General features: G+C 41.2%; 1 protein-coding gene across 1 annotated transcript in view; it reads right to left on the bottom strand.

Annotated features, from left to right (window-relative positions):
* The window catches only part of INPP5E (Inositol-3-phosphate synthase), a 576780-nt gene that overhangs the window by 93178 nt on the left and 464603 nt on the right, over positions 1-18999 (bottom strand). Inside the window, 1 exon segment of the mRNA XM_080273293.1 lies at positions 8241-8399. Coding sequence (XP_080129419.1) covers positions 8241-8399 — 159 coding nt within the window.

The following is an 18999-nucleotide window of genomic DNA, read 5'->3' as shown; positions in this document are numbered from 1 at the left end:
TCTAACGAAGGCAAATCCAGTTTTTCCAGCCTCTCTCTGTATGACAGGTCTGTCAGACTGGGGACCATCTTGGTTGCTGTTCTTTGTATTCTCTCAATCTTCTTTATATCTTTCTTTTTGTGTGGGGACCACACTACCGCTGCATATTCTAACCTGGGGCGGATCATGGCCACTATCAATTTTTTCATCATTTCCTCATCCATATAATGAAATGCTACTCTTATGTTAGTCAAGAGTTTATAAGTCTCTCCAACTATCTTATTAATGTGCTTTTCTGGTGACAAACTATCTTGGACCAGCACTACCAAATCTTTCTCTTCTCTCCTTTTTGTGATTAATTCATTACCCAAAAAATAATTCAGTGATGGTCTCCTGGTACTTTTACCCATTTCCAATATTTTACATTTCTTTACATTAAATTTCACTTCCCACGTCCGGCTCCAATTGTGTATCCTATCCAAATCCTCCTGCAGTATTTTATAATCCTCCTCAACCTCTATCTTCCTCAAGATCTTTACATCATCAGCAAACAGACTTACATAACTGTTCACTCCATCTACCATATCATTTACGTAAATCAGGAACATTACTGGCGCCAACACTGAGCCTTGAGGGACTCCACTTGTTACTTCCCTCCATCCAGTCTTTTCCTTTATTACTGTCCTCATTTGTCTGTCTCTCAAAAAGTCTCTTATCCATTCCAGAAGTTTCCCCTTTAGTCCTCCTATATATTCTAGTTTCCACATTAGTCTCATGAGGTACCTTGTCAAAGGCCTTTTCTAAGTCTAAGTACACACAATCCACCCAACCATCTCTCTCCTGTACCACATCAATCGCTCTTGAGTAAAAGCTCAACAAGTTAGAAACACATGACCTTCCACTTCTGAATCCAAACTGACATTCAGCCAAAATATTCATCTCTTCCAGATATTTTATCCATCTGTCTTTCAGGATTCGCTCACACAATTTTGCGACCATGCTGGTTAGAGACACTGGTCTATAATTCAGGGGTTCTTCCCTGTTTCCTACCTTGTAAATTGGTACCACATTTGCCCTCTTCTATTCTTTTGGCACTTTCCCCTCTTCCAGTGAGCATACAATTAAGCCGTGAATTTTATCCGCCAGTTGTTCTCTGCATTCCTTCAGTACCCAATTAGAAATTCCATCAGGTCCTGGGGCTTTCCTTACATCTTGAGTTTCCAGTAATTTATACACTTCCTGTACCTCCACTTTTATATCTTTCATCACCGGAACATTTCTAATCACTCCCTCCCCTTCCACAAGCTCCTTTTCTTTAGTGAAAACTGACTGGAAACGTTTGTTCATTATTTCTGCTTGCATTGCCGCATCCTTAAAGACCTCTCCTTCTACTTTCAGCTTGGTGATTCCTTCCTTTTGTTTCAGTTTGCCATTAACAAATCTATAAAACAGTTTGGGTTCATCCTTGCATTTGTCTATTATACCTTTTTCAAAATTCCTTTCTTCTTCTCTATGTATTCTTGTGTATTCATTTCTTTTTCTTTTATATTCTTCCTTTGTTCTGTCGTTACATCTCTTTCTCCAATTGTTCCACGCCTTATCTCTCTCTTTTTTTGCTATCATACACCTTCTATTAAACCACTCCTTTTTCCTGTTTTCTTTCCCTCTTACTCTTGGTACAAATTTTTCCACTCCCAAATTATAGAGGTCTAGAAAGATATCCCACTTCCTCTGTATCTCTCTTGTTTCTCTGAATTTTCTCCAATCCGCATTTTCAAAAAAGTTTCTCAATCCTGTAAAATTTGCTTTCCCAAAGTTGTATCTTCCCTGTCTATGAAGCTCGTCTCTTGGCTCGACGTTTCCTATTAACATCTGGAACTCAATGACCACGTGATCACTTTTTCCCAAAGGACAGAGATATTCCAATGATTCTATTACATCGGGTTCTTTGGTGAACAGTAAATCTAACCTTGCTGGTGTGTCCTCACCTCGAAACCGTGTCTCTTCTTTGACCCATTGCGTCATCACATTATTCATTATTATATTTAATAACATAGTGCCCCACGAATCCTCGCCGCCTCCCGAGTACCATTCCTCCCAGTTCACCTCTTTACAATTAAAGTCACCCACCAAAATTATATTATTGCTTTTCTCAATTATTTTTTGTAAGTAGCTAGCCATATCTGACAACATCTCATGATATTCGTCATCCTTCCATGCTCTCGTCTTTGGGGGAACATACACTACCGCCATATCTCTCGTAACATTCTCTCCAGTTTCTAATTTCATATATATATCACTTCAGCCCTGCCTTCTCCCATTTCCACAGTATCTACATTTATGTTGTTCTTCACTGCTATCATCACTCCTCCTCCCTTTTTTTCTTTTCTGTCTTTTCTCCACAGTTTGTATTTACCATCTCCCAAATGAACATCAATATCTTCTCTTAATTTGGTCTCTACAAAGCACATGACATCAGGTTCATGTTCTCTTAAGAAATCATTAATTTCGATCCTTGTCGATATGAAACCATCAACATTAGTATATATCACCTTCAAATTATTTTTGACATTATTAATACCCTCTTCTCTCCTACTCTCTGTCCGTACCACTTCCTCAACTTCTGAACTTTCACAACCATCCCCCTTAGTTTCCTTCACTTCTATTTCCTTAAATACCATTTCCTTACTTTCATATCCAATACTCTCCAAAAAAAAGTATTACATTCTTCCTCTGTCCTCTTATCATTTTTTTCCTTTACTTCTTCCTCTAATGATTTTAAAACTTCTCTTTCTTCTTCATTCAGATCTTTTCTTATTATAATATTTTCCATCCCCGCCTCTTTGCTTAATTTCCAAGTCATTTTAAGTATCTCATTTATTACACTTTCTGATGTAAACTTGACTCTCACTGGTCTTGTTTCCCCTTTCTTGTAAGGCCCTATCCTCCTTACTTCCTCAATTTCTTTTACCCACTTGTCTCCTTCGGGGTCAATCTTGCCTAATATTCCTCTCACCATGTTCGTGTCTCTCTCGAGTCTTACGAACCTAACCTTTTCTTCCTCTTCCCTGTTTCCAAATACTACCACACATCTGTTCCTTTCTACAGTTTCTCTCACTATTTTCTCTTTTTTCTTCAGTATTTTCACTACATTTTCTTCCATTTCTTTCTTGTTCATTTCCCTTTCTTCCTGGATGATCTCTCTTAAGCTGGCCACTTCTTTCTGTTCTTCTTCTACGTGTGCCCACTTTGCCTTATGTTCTTCTAATACATTACTCACCTTCTCCGTTTTATTAGTACTCTCTTCTAGTTTCCTCCCCAGTTCAACATTTTCCTGCTTGAAATTCCTAGTTTCTTCATTGGCTGTTTCATTGGACTGGATCAGACTCTGTATGGTGGTTTCCGTATTTACTGACACATCCTTTATCACTAGATTCTCTACTTTCTTTTCGAGTTCACTAATCCTCATAATTAATGTTTTAACCAGGTCCATGACATTGGTATTAGCATCAAATCCTTGAAATTCCAGTCCCTCATTGTTTATATTTTCGGCCATGTTTGATGTTGGTTAAATACCAAAACAGCTGTTACTGAAAAAAAACTACAAACATTCATGTACAATCTAGTCAATAAATCTTTACATTTTTGGTAGTCTAATAACTTTCATTATTTTGAATTTAAAGCAAGGCCTTAGGAGACAGGACAGACAAAATTCCTGAAACTACTTAAGGTTAGCAGCGATAGCTGTGTGTGTGTGTATTTTAGCCTTTTGTTTTAATCCTAAATCCTTAAGGCTCAAGGCTATGTCTTTCTAGTGAGTGCAAATTTAGCCTTGTTAGTCTGTCTTCGTATGAAAGCTTCCGAATATCATGTATCATTTTTGTAAGGGAAGCGAATGATGAGGTTAAAGAGAGAGAGATTGTCCAGGTGCTTCAGGGTGCAAAAGTTGATGTATGCGGAATAACTGAAACTAAATGGTGAGGTGAGAGCGTGAGAGAATGAGAGTATGGATGGGGTATATGTGCAGGAGTAGGTGAGAATGACAGGGCAAAAGAAGGAGTATGTATAGTTGTGAGTAAAAGATGGAAGAAGAGCATAAGAGAGTATGTATCAGTTGGATCAAGGATTGTGTGGGTAAGATTGAAAGTTGGAATACACATGTGGGCGATTGTGTGTGTGTATGCCCTACGCAAGATTGTGCAAGCAGAGTGAGAGAAGAGTGCTGGACAAATGTGGAAGTGTGCATGGAAAAGTTTGGAATGAATGAGAGAGTGATTTTGATCGGTGATATGAATGGTAAAGTAGGGAAAAGGTGGATGGAATAGTTGGTGAGTGGGGTGTGCCTGCTAAGACAGACGAGAATGGCAGTGCATTAGTGGACATTTGTGCTGGGAGGGGGTTGGTGATAGCTAATACCCTCTTCAAGCACAAAATGATCCACAGGTATATATGGCGAGTGATGAGAAGGGTGGGTGGTGAACTGAATGAAAGGAAGGCAATGATTGATTATGTGTGTGTGGATGAAAGGATGAGAAAATGTGTAATGGATGCAAGAGCTTAAAGAGGTTGGGGAAGTGGACTTTCTGACCACTACTTGGTGGTGGCCAGAATCAAGAGCCAATTAAGATGGAGAAATAGAAGAACGGAAGGACGGGAAGAAGGAGTATTTGTAAGGAGAGTGGAAAGGCTACAAGAGGATGAGATAAAGGCAGAGTATAAAAGAGAAGTGGAGGAACGATTGGGCAAATATGAATTGGAGCAGATGGGGGAAGTGGAAGATGTGTGCAGGATATTCACAGAAGAAATATGTGCAGCATGTGATGTGGTGTGTGGGATGAAGAGAAGACGGAGGGGGGTGCAAGGAACAGCGTGGTGGAATGAAGAGGTGAGACAGGTTGTGGCACAAAAGAAGAAAGCATACAATGAATGGATAAGAAATAGGGGAGTGGAAGAAGTTGAGAGGCGGAAGAGAGAGTTATATGAAGAAAGAAAGAGAGGAGTGAAAAGATTAGTAAGAGAGAGTAAGAAGAGAGTGGATAAGGAATTTGGAAGGAACTTGAGTGTAAAGTGGAGGGACTGTAAGAAAATGTTCTGGAAAGAGGTAAAAAGAGTAAGACAGGGTGGAAGTGAAGTTAGCATGGGAGTGAAAGATAAAAATTGTAGATTACTAGAGGAGCAGGGAGAAAAAGTTAGCAGATGGAGAGAACACTTTAAGGAATTGTTGAACATAGAGGATGGAAGTAATGCGAGTATAAGTGGCTGGGGAATGGCTGGGAGAAGGAGAGAGGTGAGAAGACAGGAACAAATCAGTAGGATAGAAGTTGTGGAAGCAATGAAGAAAGTTAAATTGGGGAAAGCCCCAGGAACTGATGGAGTGTGTGGTGAAATGCTGAAGCATGGGGGAGAGACAGTAGTAGGATGGATGTGGAAAATGTGCAGATTGGTCTGGGAGGAAGGTAGAGACCTGGAGGATTGGAAGTCAGGTATAATTATTCCCTTGCACAAAGGAAAAGGGGAAAAGGAAGTGTGTGGTAATCACAGGGGCATTTGTCTTCTTAGTATAATAGGAAAGGTGTATGGTAGGATACTTACTGACAGAATTAGAGAAAGAACAGAGGAATTAGTTGGAAAAGAAAAGGGAGGCTTTAGGAAGGGAAGAGGTTGTGTAGATCAGATATTCATTCTTAGATCTTTAGTGGAAAAGTTTCTAGAGAAGGGAAAGAAGTTGTATGCAGCTTTCATGGATTTGAAGAAAGCCTATGACAGGGTGGATAGACAAGGATTTTGGAAAGTATTAAGAATATATGGAGTAGATGGGAAGTTGTTGATTGCTGTGAAGAGTATGTATGATGGTGCGAAGGCTGCAGTGCATGTGGATGGTGAACTGAGTGAATTTTTCTCTTTGAAGGTTGGGTTGAAACAGGGATGTGTCATGTCTCCATGGTTGTTCAATTTGTACATGGATGGGGTAATAAAAGAGGTACAAGGTAGGGTAGTGGATGTTGGAGTGGCCCTGGTGAGAAAGGGTACTGTTTGGAAACTCCCTGTAGTGTTGTTTGCAGATGATACTGTGTTGTTGAGTGAAAACGAAGGAGAGCTGCAAGGCTTGGTGGATGAGTTTGGGAGAGTGTGTAAGAAACGGAATCTAAAGGTGAATGTAGGGAAGAGTAAAGTGATGGTCTTTGAGAGAGGTGAAGTCAGTGAATGTACAGCGAGGTTGGATAGTGAGGAATTGGAAAATGTGAGTACGTTTAAGTACTTGGGTAGTGTTATGAGTAAGGATGGAGGTTTGGAGGGTGAAGTGCTTGAAAGGGTGCAGCAGGGAAGAAAGGTTGCTGGTTCCTTGATAGCAGTGATAAGAAGCAGGGAAGTGAGCATGGAAGTGAAAAAGTTACTACATGACAGTATTGTGATACCAACTCTAACGTATGGAAGTGAAGCTTGGACGTTGGTGGAAGGATACAAGTCAAGAGTGAGAGCAGTGGAAATGAGTTATTTAAGAGGAACCTGTGAAGTCACATGGAGAGACAGGCTGACAAATGAGGATATAAAGAAGCGTTGTGGTGTGGATGTGGATGTGATAGGAAGCGTTAGGAGGAATACACTGAGGTGGTTTGGCCATGTGGAGAGGATGGAGGGTGGAAGACTGATGAAGAGAGTGTATGTGAGTGAGGTGGAGGGGGGAAGAGGGAGGAGGAGGCCGAGGATGAGATGGAGGGATGGGGTGGAGAGGTATATGAGAGAGGGGGGTGTGAGTTGGGAGCGGGGCAGTGAAATGGCAGGGGACAGGGTGACGTGGAGGCGATTTGTTTGTGGGCCACCCCGAGCGGGATTGAGGTGTCTGGCAATAGATAGATAGATACTGTAGATATTCATAAATACTTATATGGTAAGTATTAAATATGTAAAGAGGCATGGTTAGGTTAATAGAAAGTCATAAAAATGGCACACTATGGATGAAACACGAACCATATAGAGACGTGAGCTGGACTTGAGGTAAGGGGTTCTGAGGCAAGGAGGTGGAGAAATAATCATTTCCACCAGCTGGGATTAACTTCCTGAGTAAGGCTCCATCTCTGAATCCCTCAAGGCCATCAGAAACCACAGATACTGCACCATCATAGTCAGCAGAAACCAGGTCAGGTGAGCAAAAATACTGTTTTTTGGCTAAAATATTTGCAATAACAGCAGGAGTGCAGATTTTCATACTCCGGTGATAATGAAGACTTCAATTACCTAATGCACGATATCCATGGGATCACTGGATTATAACATTTTAAAAAAGCTCCAATATTGTTTACATTCATCCAAGTGATGTCCAGGAAGACACAAGGATGACATATGGACTGCTGACAGCCATCTTCTATGGACATTAAAACTTCCCATTGGGGTGTCTGACTTAATTACAGCTTTGGAGTGGTTTGGGACACCCTTTAAAAACTGCTAAATACATCAGAAAAATGAAATAATTTTTTTTTGGCCATTATGGTCTGATAGTTCACTGGATCAGCCTGCCACAGGGCCCTCAATATCTACCTCAGACCATGAAAAAAGAGAAGTTAGTGAAAAAGATAAAGAACATCTGAACTCACTCTGCTTTATGGTACCCTTAGGTGTTTTGGTCACCTGGGGGGTGAAGAATGGAAGAATGACCATGAGAGTGTATATCTGAGGTGGCAGGGGAAAGGAGACTGAGGATGAGGTGGAGGGATGTGGTGGATAAATATCAGAATGGCAGTAATGAGGTGGAGGGAGGGCAGCCTGATGGAAAAGGGTAAAGTGACAGGGAGGTAATACATTTGTGGTCATGTACTCCATGATTACTAAATATAAACAGACTGAAAGAACAATTACATTTGGTAAGAATCCACACTAACAATCCTAAGTCACTCTGTGGAAGCAATTTTACAATGGAGTGTAGAGGGGCACTTAGTTCAGTGCATACCTATGCCAAACTATGCTGAACTATAATTTAGTTAATGATGTTACTATCATACTCCCTTTTTGTCCTTTTAAATACTCCAGTCAAAAGGCACTTCATCCTTCAGTCAGTATAAGCGTCCCCACAAAGATTTGCCGTGATTATTCCATTATTTCTTCTGCATACAGACATCACAAAATTTTGTAACGATCATTCCAATATACATTAGGCAATCTTAATGACATATAACAATTATATATTGTGGTGAAAATGTTACCTCCATCAACCTTTTGAAATGGAAGTAATCAAAGATATTGAAGTGATCTCTTATACAACTAACCTTTTTGGCGAGCCTGTGTGAGTTGGTCCCACTGCAGGAGGTGCTGGTACGTATCTGGGCTTGCATGCTTAAGCTTCTCAAACACGTGGTCTCGGTTGACTGCCAGACGAAAATTTAGGTCACCTAGCCAGAAAACACAGTCATACTGATGGGTTACATCTGCAAAAGAATGAGGCAAAATTATAGGGAAACATAAAACTAATTATATCTATCTATCTATCTATTGCCAGACGCCATAATCCCGTAAGGGGTGGCCGTTTGACTTTGAGTTATTTGTTTTACGGGGAGGGGCACTAACCCTCCACCAACCCAGTTGTTGACACGTAGGGAGCACGTATGGTTTGGTTATATGGTTACCACCCAGCGTTGTAAATGGTTCTTTCTTTAATTTGTGTGTTGGACTGAAATAGGATTGTCATGGTTTCATGTTTTCTTATTTAATACTGTATACAGTTGACTTCTGTCATACAAGTATTAAACTTCCATAATAACCTTTTCTCATGACATGAACAAAATACTGAAACTTCCCTTTACATACAAATATTCCCATGAACCATGAGGTTGGACCATGCAGAATTAAGTTTAACGTGTGAGAAATAGGATGAGCAAAGCAAGATAACATCTCCAGTGACTCTGACATGGCTGAAATTGGAAACTTTGCACACTGGCAGTACTGTAACCAATGAAGGTGAAGTGCCACTGCACGATAAATTATCATACTATCTATTTATCTATTGCCAGACGCCTCAAACTGGGAAAATCTCACAGTATATGAGGCACCCAAATCCTACCCCATGTCCATGAGGTAACCTTATTAGCACACCTCCTCCTCCCCCCCCTCTTTATTTCAATGCTTTTCCATGTTATCTGAAAGTGGAACTGAAGGAGATGGCAGGTGTGTAAACATATTTTCTTTTTAGTATATTTTCCTTTTTCAATATTGTTTTGTTTCTTCTTTTATCTACAGTAGTTTTTTACTTGTGTTTTTGTTGTCTTTTAACTAATAGCCATTTTTGGCACTTTTAAAACCTTCCCAGATAATATGGCTCCTTGGGCATTATGTTCATGCCTCAAAATCTCTTGGGTAAAAAAATGCACTTGGTTTACCACCAACCAGTGCCCCTCTGGAAAAAAAAAAAAAAGTGGTAGAAAAACCCCACCTGTTTGTGTTGATCTTGCAGACACCTCATAAAAATTTCAGTTTGTATTTTCAATACACTTTAACTCTTGTGTTGGATCCCAGGGGTAACACAAATAGGGACAATGCTGCCAGGGCTTTGCACCAATGAGTTTTTTTTTTTTCTTGTACTGTTACTCCTATTACTGCAATATGGCATGCAGGCAAACATGTGTTTGTGGCAAAGTGGTGGGGAAGGTAAAGTCGTTGGGCTGCCATACCTGTGAAACATTCCTTCACACTGATTGTGTTGATGTTACATAGCTCGACCTCAGGTTTATAGCAAAAAAGAAGCCTACCTTATAATGGTTCCGTGAATGCCGTGAAGCCAAGAATAAAGACTTCCTTAACTCCTAGGATACGCAATTCGATGACCGAACTTCCTTGAAAACCTGTACAGTATATGGAGCTGATTTCTCAACTTTTACAGTAGTAAAAAGTTTTATGCCCAAGGTTTACAGCATGAATTTACACCCCCCCCGGGGGTAGGGTTTTTTTTCAAGAATACTCCCCCAGTATCCCTGCTTGTCGTAAAAGGCGACTAAAAGGGTTGGCGGAGGGTTAGTGCCCCTCCCCGGAAAAAAACTAACTAAAAAAACAAACAATAAGCCTCGGACAAGGACTGACCAAACGATAACGACAAAGGACCGGCCAAAGGACATGGTTATCGGAACGTGGAATGTAACGGGAGCGAATGATGAGGTGAAAGAGAGAGAGATTGTCCAGGTGCTTGAGGGTGCGAAATTGGATGTATGTGGAATAACTGAAACAAAATGGAGAGGAGAAAGTGTGAGAGAATGGGAGTATGGATGGGGTACATGTGCAGGAGTAGGTGAGAATGAGAGGGCAAAGGAAGGAGTATGTATAGTTGTGAGTAAAAGGTGGAAGAAAAGCATAAGACAGTATGGATCAGTTAGGTCAAGGATTGTGTGGGTAAAGTTGAAAGCTGGAATACAAATGTGGGCGATTGTGTGTGTGTATGCGCCAACGCAAGATCGTGCTAGAAGAGTGAGAGAAGAGTTCTGGACAAATGTAGAAGTGTGCATGGAAAAGTTTGGAAGGAATGAGAGAGTGTTTTTGATCAGTGATATGAATGGTAAAGTTGGGAATGTGAAGGTGGATGGAATTGTTGGTGAGTGGGGTGTGCCTGCTGAGATAGATGAGAATGGCAGTGCATTAGTGGACATTTGTGCTGGGAGGGGGTTGGTGATAGCCAATACCCTCTCCAGGCATAAAATGATCCACAGGTATACATGGCGAGTGATGAGAAGGCTGGGTGGTGAACTGAATGAAAGGAAGGCAATGATTGATTATGTGTGTGTGGATGAAAGGATGCGAAGATGTGTAATGGATGCAAGAGCTTATAGAGGTTGGGGAAGTGGACTTTCTGACCACTACTTGGTGATGGCCAGAATTAGAATTCAAGTAAGATGGAGGAAGAGAAGGGAAAGACGAGAGGAAGGAGTAGTTGCAAGGAGAGTGGAAAGGTTACAAGAGGATGAGAAAAAGGTAGAGTATAAGAGAGAAGTGGAGGAACGATTGGGCAAATATGAAGTGGAGCAGATGGGAGACATGGAAGGTGTGTATAGGATATTTACAGAAGAAATATGTGCAGCATGTGATGTGGTGTGTGGAAGGAAGAGAAGACGGAGGGGGGTGCAAGGAACAGCGTGGTGGACTGAAGAGGTGAGACAGGCTGTGGCACAAAAGAAGAAAGCATACAATGAATGGATGAGAAATAGGGGCGTGGAAGAAGTTGAGAGGCGGAAGAGAGAGTTATATGTAGAAAGAAAGAGAGAGGTGAAAAGATTAGTAAGAGAGAGTAAGAAGAGAGTGGACGAGGAATTTGGAAGGAACGTGAGTGTAAAGTGGAGGGACTGTAAGAAAATGTTCTGGAAAGAGGTGAAAAGAGTAAGACAGGGTGGAAGTGAAGTTAGCAGGGGAGTGAAAGATAAAAATGGTTAATTACTAGTGGAGAAGGGAGAAAAAGTGAGCAGATGGAGAGAACACTTTAAGGAATTGTTGAACATAGAGGATGGAAGTGATGCGAGTATAAGTGGCTGGGGAATGGCTGGGAGAAGGAGGGAGGTGAGAAGACAGGAAGAAATCAGTAGGATACAAGTTGTGGAAGCAATGAAGAAAGTTAAATCGGGGAAAGCCCCAGGAATTGATGGAGTGTGTGGTGAAATGCTGAAGCATGGAGGAGAGACAGTAGTAGAATGGATGTGGAAGATGTGCAGATTGGTCTGGGAGGAAGGTAGAGTCCCGGAGGATTGGAAGTCAGGTATAATTATTCCCTTGTACAAGGGAAAAGGGGAAAAAGAAGTGTGTGGTAATCATAGGGGCATTTGTCTTCTTAGTATAATAGGAAAAGTGTATGGTAGGATACTTATTGACAGAGTTAGAGAAAGAACAAAGAAATTAGTTGAAGAACAGGGAGGCTTTAGGAAGGGAAGAGGTTGTGCAGATCAGATATTCATTCTTAGATCTTTAGTGGAAAAGTTTCCAGAAAAGGGAAAGAAGTTGTATGCGGCGTTCATGGATTTGGAGAAAGCATATGACAGGGTGGATAGACAAGGATTGTGGAAAGTGTTAAGAATATATGGAGTAGATGGGACATTGTTGAATGCTGTGAAGAGTATGTACGATGGTGCGAAGGCTGCAGCGCGTGTGGATGGTGAACTAAGTGAATTTTTCTCTTTGAAAGTTGGGTTGAAACAGGGATGTGTCATGTCTCCATGGATGTTCAATCTGTACATGGATGGGGTAATAAAAGAGGTACAAGGTAGGGTAGTGGATGTTGGAGTGGCCCTGGTGAGAGAGGATAGTGTTTGGAAACTCCCTCTACTGTTGTTTGCAGATGATACTGTGTTGTTGAGTGAAGACAAAGGAGAGCTGCAAGGCTTGGTGGATGAGTTTGGGAGTGTGTGTAAGAAACGGAATCTAAAGGTGAATGTAGGGAAGAGTAAAGTGATGGTCTTTGAAAGAGGTGAAGTCAGTGAATGTACAGCGAGGTTGGATGGTGAGGAATTGGAAAATGTGAGTACGTTTAAGTACTTGGGTAGTGTGATGAGTAAGGATGGAGGTTTGGAGGGTGAAGTGCTTGAAAGGGTACAGCAGGGAAGAAAGGTTGCTGGTTCGTTGAAAGCAGTGATAAGAAACAGGGAAGTGAGCATGGAAGTACATGACAGTATTGTGATACCAACTTTAACGTACGGAAGTGAAGCTTAGACGTTGTTGGAAGGACACAAGTCAAGAGTGAGAGCAGTGGAAATGAGTTATTTAAGAGGAGCCTGTGGAGTCACATGGAGAGACAGGCTGACGAATGAGGATATAAAGGAGTGTTATGGTGAGGATGTGGATGTGATAGGAAGCGTTATGAGGAACATATTGAGGTGGTTTGGCCATGTGGAGAGGATGGAGGGTGAAAGACTGACGAAGAGAGTGTATGTGAGTGAGGTGGAGGGGGGAAGAGGGAGGGGGAGGCCGAGGATGAGATGGAGGGATGGGGTGGAGAGGTATATGAGAGAGGGGGGTGTGAGTTGGGAGCAGGGCAGTGAAATGGTGGGGGACAGGGTGACTTGGAGGCGATTTGTTTGTGGCCACCCCAAACGGGATTGAGGCGTCTGGCAATAGATAGATAGACAGATAGATGCCACAAACCAGAGCATTCTAGACCAAGTGCTTACTGAGCTACAGCCTGTCAAAGATTGTCAATAAAGCTACAGCCTGTCAAAGATTGTCAATAACTGACTTTGGCAACCCTTGCATATAGGGAGAGAAAAAGAAATGCACCAACATTAATTTTGGTATTACAGAATGAAAGATCTTGACTTTATACACCAGAAAATGTATATATCATTCTCATGTGTCAAATGTTTACCACGTAGCCACAACAAGAAAGTAGATGGAGGTGGAGGGAGTACGAAGGGGTGGAGGGAGTGTGAAGGGGTGGAGGGGGGAGAATGAGGGAGGAAGGTGGAGGGAGGATGGTGGGGGGAGTGTGGCATGGAAAAATCAGCTTTATAGAGTTGGCAGGAGGAGCTGTGAGTCCAGTCACAAGTGAGGGAGGGGGAAGGGAACAAAAGATTTGGGGTAGAAGTAGGTGGCGAGAGGGCGGTGAGGGAACCTTCCCCCCTCACCATGGATAGGGGCCCGGATCCTCCCCCTCCCTACTCAGGACTTAGTTCTCGTTGGTTTGCATTGATATACGTCACAATTGGGCCGAAGCCTAGTGTCCGCAGTTTTTTACAAAGGAAATCTTCAGTATGTCATCCTGATGCAGGACTGGCTGACCAGATCCAAAGGTTGTGGCTGAGGTCACTAAGAGAGTCAGCCAGAGGCTTGAATCCCTTGGAAGTAAACTGGATGCCTCTAAGCCAGCTACAAAAGGTGCCCCCTTTCTGTTAGGTCGTTTGCTGATGTCACCAAGGATGGAATTACGGAATTGACGGGGTCAAATTCAGACAAAGACCAGGTGCTGGACAGAGGACAGCAGGTACTGGTCATGACACCAAACAAAAGGGTTAAAACAAACAGTGCCTCAGTCTCGGAGCATTAACCCCTACACCGCGGGCATGTTTACCGATGTTTTGCGTGTGCCGTGGGGTTATTCGGGCTCCGACAGACTCTCAAAAAATATTTGCCAAAAATCAGTTATTAGTCCTAGAATATTAAAATTACATATGCTTATGGCACATACCTTCAGCTTTCTCCTGGAATGTTTGTTGAGCCTTCATCAGTTACCGTAGGACTTGTGGAGACCTCTGAAGTTGGGTAACGAAGTCTCCACTTTACACTTCCCGACAACCCGTAATATGATTACCACAGCCAGATATTAACACTATAAACACTACTCTATGATTTTCAAGTAGTTTGGGATCCATACTCCCAAAAAAAACCCACTGTGAAAGCAATGAAAATTACGAGCGCGTCTGACCGTCGCACTGGCACTAGTTCGCTCTTGGTACTCTGTCATTTATTATTCATAAAACCCCTCACACTTTATATTTCTATTACTATATAACACTTATATATATCTACAGTCTTTATCCATAAGTTTCCTTCAGTAGTATTAGTTTATTGTCACTGTAGGGATTCAATTTCTTTCAGTAAAATACGTAGCATTCACTTTCTCATCCTGTATACTAGCATTGAGAGTGAATGTCACTTTCATCTTCACTCTCATAACTCATAGCATTCAGACATGCTAGAGTGAAACTTTCACTTTCATTACTCCTAGGGTATATACTCGTATTCTTATAATACTACTCATTTACATTTCTATTTACGTTCTCTATTATATTTACGTTATTTACATTTCTATTTTATTTACACTGTGTTATGCACTGTCACTTGAAGTAACTTATAAAACTATTTTCCATTGTTCACGTATATTTACATTCATTACTTTCACTTGCTGTTTCCACATTATTTACAATTCCACTTGCACTGTTTTACTCAATAGAAAGATCGTAGTCACTCTTTTATCAATTGTCAGCCCTTTACCTATTTCCACACGAGGTTTAGTAGGGGGTAAAGGTCACAGGGCCCTTTGCATGGGGGTGAAAAAGTCCCTGAAGTCAGCAAGAAGAAACATACGTACCCCCACTTCGGAAGATGAGAGTAAACTGATAACGGAGGGCCAGGGTAGAGGCCTACTTAGGGGATATTCAGTGCTACCAATGTTAGCTCTTGAAACAGCTATGTCTAGCACTGAAATGATTGGCAGGAAATCTAGACAATACATTATAAATTAGGTAGTTCCAGGTGAATGTAAATATCACTTAGGCTTCTCCCTTCCCTCCTTACATGTACAGTATACTTATTACGAAAATAGATTATACAGCATATTTCAAGGGGGAAAAAAACAGCGAAAATTAGCGAACGAGTGCACGTGAGGTGTTTGTCAGGTGATAATTAGCCAATTCCAGGTGTATGGCACTCTCACTTACCTTATTTCTTTCTTGTATATATTATTTGGTATAAGAATAGGACATAGGGCTTATTTCAATGGATGAAATCAGTGAAAAATTCCAGGGAAGATTTACTTAGCGTAGCACGGCCGGGCAGGCGAGAGGATAGGGTAATGGAGGGGGGGTAGGGAGGGGAGTCAAGAACGGGGAGAAATGGCTAAACTGTCAACAATGGATGGGAGTACAGACGAGATTAGGAGTGCTGACTAGTGTTGGACTTTGGCAGTACTGACAGATGATACAAGCCCCCACTTGGAAGCCCGGGTGAATTCAAAATAACACAGAATCACAGAAGCGACGCCCCGCGGTATGATCCCTTGCTCCCAAGCGTCACGAAAGTAACGCCCCGCGGTTAAGGGGTTAAAGTATCCCTCAGGGCCATTCCAGGCACCAGCTGTAAAGAGACAAACACCTCTTCTTTCATAATTAAGCTTCCTATGGACAATGTAAAGGAGGATGCCAACAAAGTAATGTGCTCATCACCTGACGTTTATGAAATCAGCTGATATGTGTATTAATCGTCACGCATGCACTCACTAGCAGATACATATACTGTTAATTTATATACTTATGCACTGATAGTTTTAGTCTGCAAGTTTAAGATATTATCAATGCACGGTTACACAATATGGGGTTACAAGGTAGGGTTACATAGCACGGTTACAGTTACACAGTATGGGGTTACAAGGTATGGTTACATAGCATGGTTACAGTTACGTAGTATGGGGTTACAAGATATGGTTACATTGCATGGTTACAGTGTGGACAGAGAGGACATCTTTGTGAAAGATGATGGAAGAACAAGGATATGAATTCAAGATGAAGAAGAGTCAATGCCTCAGTGATGTAGAGAGATTTAGTATTCCAAGCAGAACTATAGACAGTTGGAATAATCTAGAGGGAGAGATGGTGCGAGCAGAGATCATCCATGTGTTTAACCCCTACACCGCGGGCTTGTTTACCAATGACTTGCGTGTGCCGCGGGGTTATTTGGGCTCCAACAGACTCTCAAAAAATATTTGCCAAAAATCAGTTATTAGTCCTAGAATAATAAAATTACATATGCTTATGGCACATACCTTCAGCTTTCTCCTGGAATGATTGTTGAGCCTTCGTCAGTTACCGTAGGACTTGTGGAGACCTCTGAAGTAGGGTAACGAAGTCTCCACTTTACACTTCCCGACAACCCGTAATATGATTACCACAGCCAGATACAAACACTATAAACACTATTCTACAATTTTCAAGTAGTTTGGGATCCATACTAAAAAAAAAACACTGTGAAAGCAATGGAAATTACGAGCGCGTCTGATCGTCGCACTGGCACTAGTTCGCTCTTAGTAGTCTGTCATTTATTATTCATAAAACCCCTCACACTTTATATTTCTATTACTATATAACACTTATATATATCTACAGTCTTTATTCATAAGTTTCCTTCAGTAGTATTAGTTTATTGTCACTGTAGGGATTCAATTTCTTTCAGTAAAATACGTAGCATTCACTTTCTCGTCCTGTATACTGGCATTGAGAGTGAATGTCATTTTCATCTTCACTCTCATAACTCATAGCATTCAGACATGCTAGAGTGAAACTTTCACTTTCATTACTCCTAGGGTATATACTCGTATTCTTATAATACTACTCATTTACATTTCTATTTACGTTCTCTATTTTATTTACATTATTTACATTTCTATTTTATTTACACTGTGTTGTGCACTGTCACTTGAAATAACTTATAAAACTATTTTCCATTGTTCACGTATATTTACATTCATTACTTTCACTTGCTGTTTACACATTATTTACACATTATTTACAATTCCACTTGCACTGTTTTACTCAATAGAAAGATCGTAGTCACTCTTTTATCAATTGTCAGCCCTTTACCTATTTCCACACGAGGTTTAGTAGGGGGTAAAGGTCACAGGGCCATTTGCATGGGGGTGAAAAAAGGCCTTGATGTCAGCAAGAAGAAACATATGTACTCTCGCTTCGGAAGTTGAGAGTAACCTGATAACGGAGGGCCAGCTGAAGGCCTGCTAAGGGGTTATTCAGAGTTACCAATATTACTTCTTGAAACAGCTAAGTCTAGCACTGATATGATTGGCAGGAAATCTAGACAATACATTATAAATTTGGTAGTTCCAGGTGAATGTAAATATCACTTAGGCTTCTCCCTTCCCACCTTACATGTATATTTATTTCGAAAATAGATTAGAGGCCTACTTGGGAGATATATATTCAGAGCTACCAATGTTAGATCTTGAAACATCTTTGTTTAGCACTGATATGATTGGCAGGAAATCTAGACAATACATTATAAATTAGGTAGTTCCAGGTGAATGTAAATATCACTTAGGCTTCTCCCTTCCCTCCTTACATGTATATTTATTACGAAAATAGATTATAGGGCATATTTCAAGGGGAAAAAAACAGCGAAAATTAGCGAACGAGTGCACGTGAGGTGTTGTCAGGTGATAATTAGCCAATTCCAGGTGTTTGGCACTCTCACTTACCTTATTTCTTTCTTGTATATATTATTTGGTATAAGAATAGGACATAGGGCTTATTTCAATGGATGAAATCAGTGAAAAATTCCAGGGAAGATTTACTTAGCGTAGCACGGCCGGGCAGGCGAGAGGATAGGGTAATGGAGGAGGGGTAGGGAGGGGAGTCAAGAATGGGGAGAAATGGCTAAATTGTCAACAATGGATGGGAGTACAGATGAGATTAGGAGTGCTGACTAGTGTTGGACATTGGCAGTACTGATAGATGATACAAGCCCCCACTTGGAAGCCCGGGTGAATTCAAAATAACACAGAATCACAAAAGCGACGCCCCGCGGTATGATCCCTTGCTCCCAAGCGTCACGAAAGTGACGCCCCGCGGTTAAGGGGTTAAATCTTGACTAGATAATAAATATTTGTAGAAATGAGGTAATGAATGGTGATGGATGGAATATCTCATATTTGCTGTATGCTGATGATGCAGTACTACTTGCAAATCCTGGACAAGAACTTGGAAGACTAGTGCAGAGTTTTGCTAATGTCTGCGAGCATCGTGCCTTGAGAGTAAATGGAGAAAAGAGTAAAGTAATGGTTATTGAGAGAGAAGATGACTCCCAGTGCAATGTTACAGTGAATGGAGAGAGACTGGAATTGGTAAGAGAGGTCAAATCCCTGGGTACAGTGATAGAAAAGAGAAGAAAATGTGCAAAAGAAGTGGAAAGTAGAGCGACACTTGGAAAAAGGTAACTGGTGCAATGAAGACCTTGATAAGAAACAGAGGCTTGAGTGTTGCAGCTGCACGAGACTTACATGAAAGAGTGTTAGTGCCAACTTTAACATATGGATGAGAGACTATGGTGTGGCATGAAAATGAAAAGTCAAGAGTAAGGGCAGTGGAGATGGGACTGCTGAAGAATGTACGTGGAATACAGAGTGGATAGGATATGAAATAATGTGATTCATTAAATATGTGTAGTGAGAAAGTCGGTGAACACTATAATCAAAGAGAGTGTACTGAGATGGTATGGTCATGTGGAGAGAATGGATAACAACAGAGTGCAGGAAATGGTATATCTGAGTGAGTCTGAAGGAGG

The sequence above is a fragment of the Coenobita brevimanus genome, chromosome 54 (assembly GCF_032717465.1).
Source record: "Coenobita brevimanus isolate Jiangsu-jjx chromosome 54, ASM3271746v2, whole genome shotgun sequence".
Taxonomy (NCBI): Eukaryota; Metazoa; Arthropoda; class Malacostraca; order Decapoda; family Coenobitidae; genus Coenobita; species Coenobita brevimanus.
This window is presented reverse-complemented; position numbering and strand designations above follow the sequence as displayed.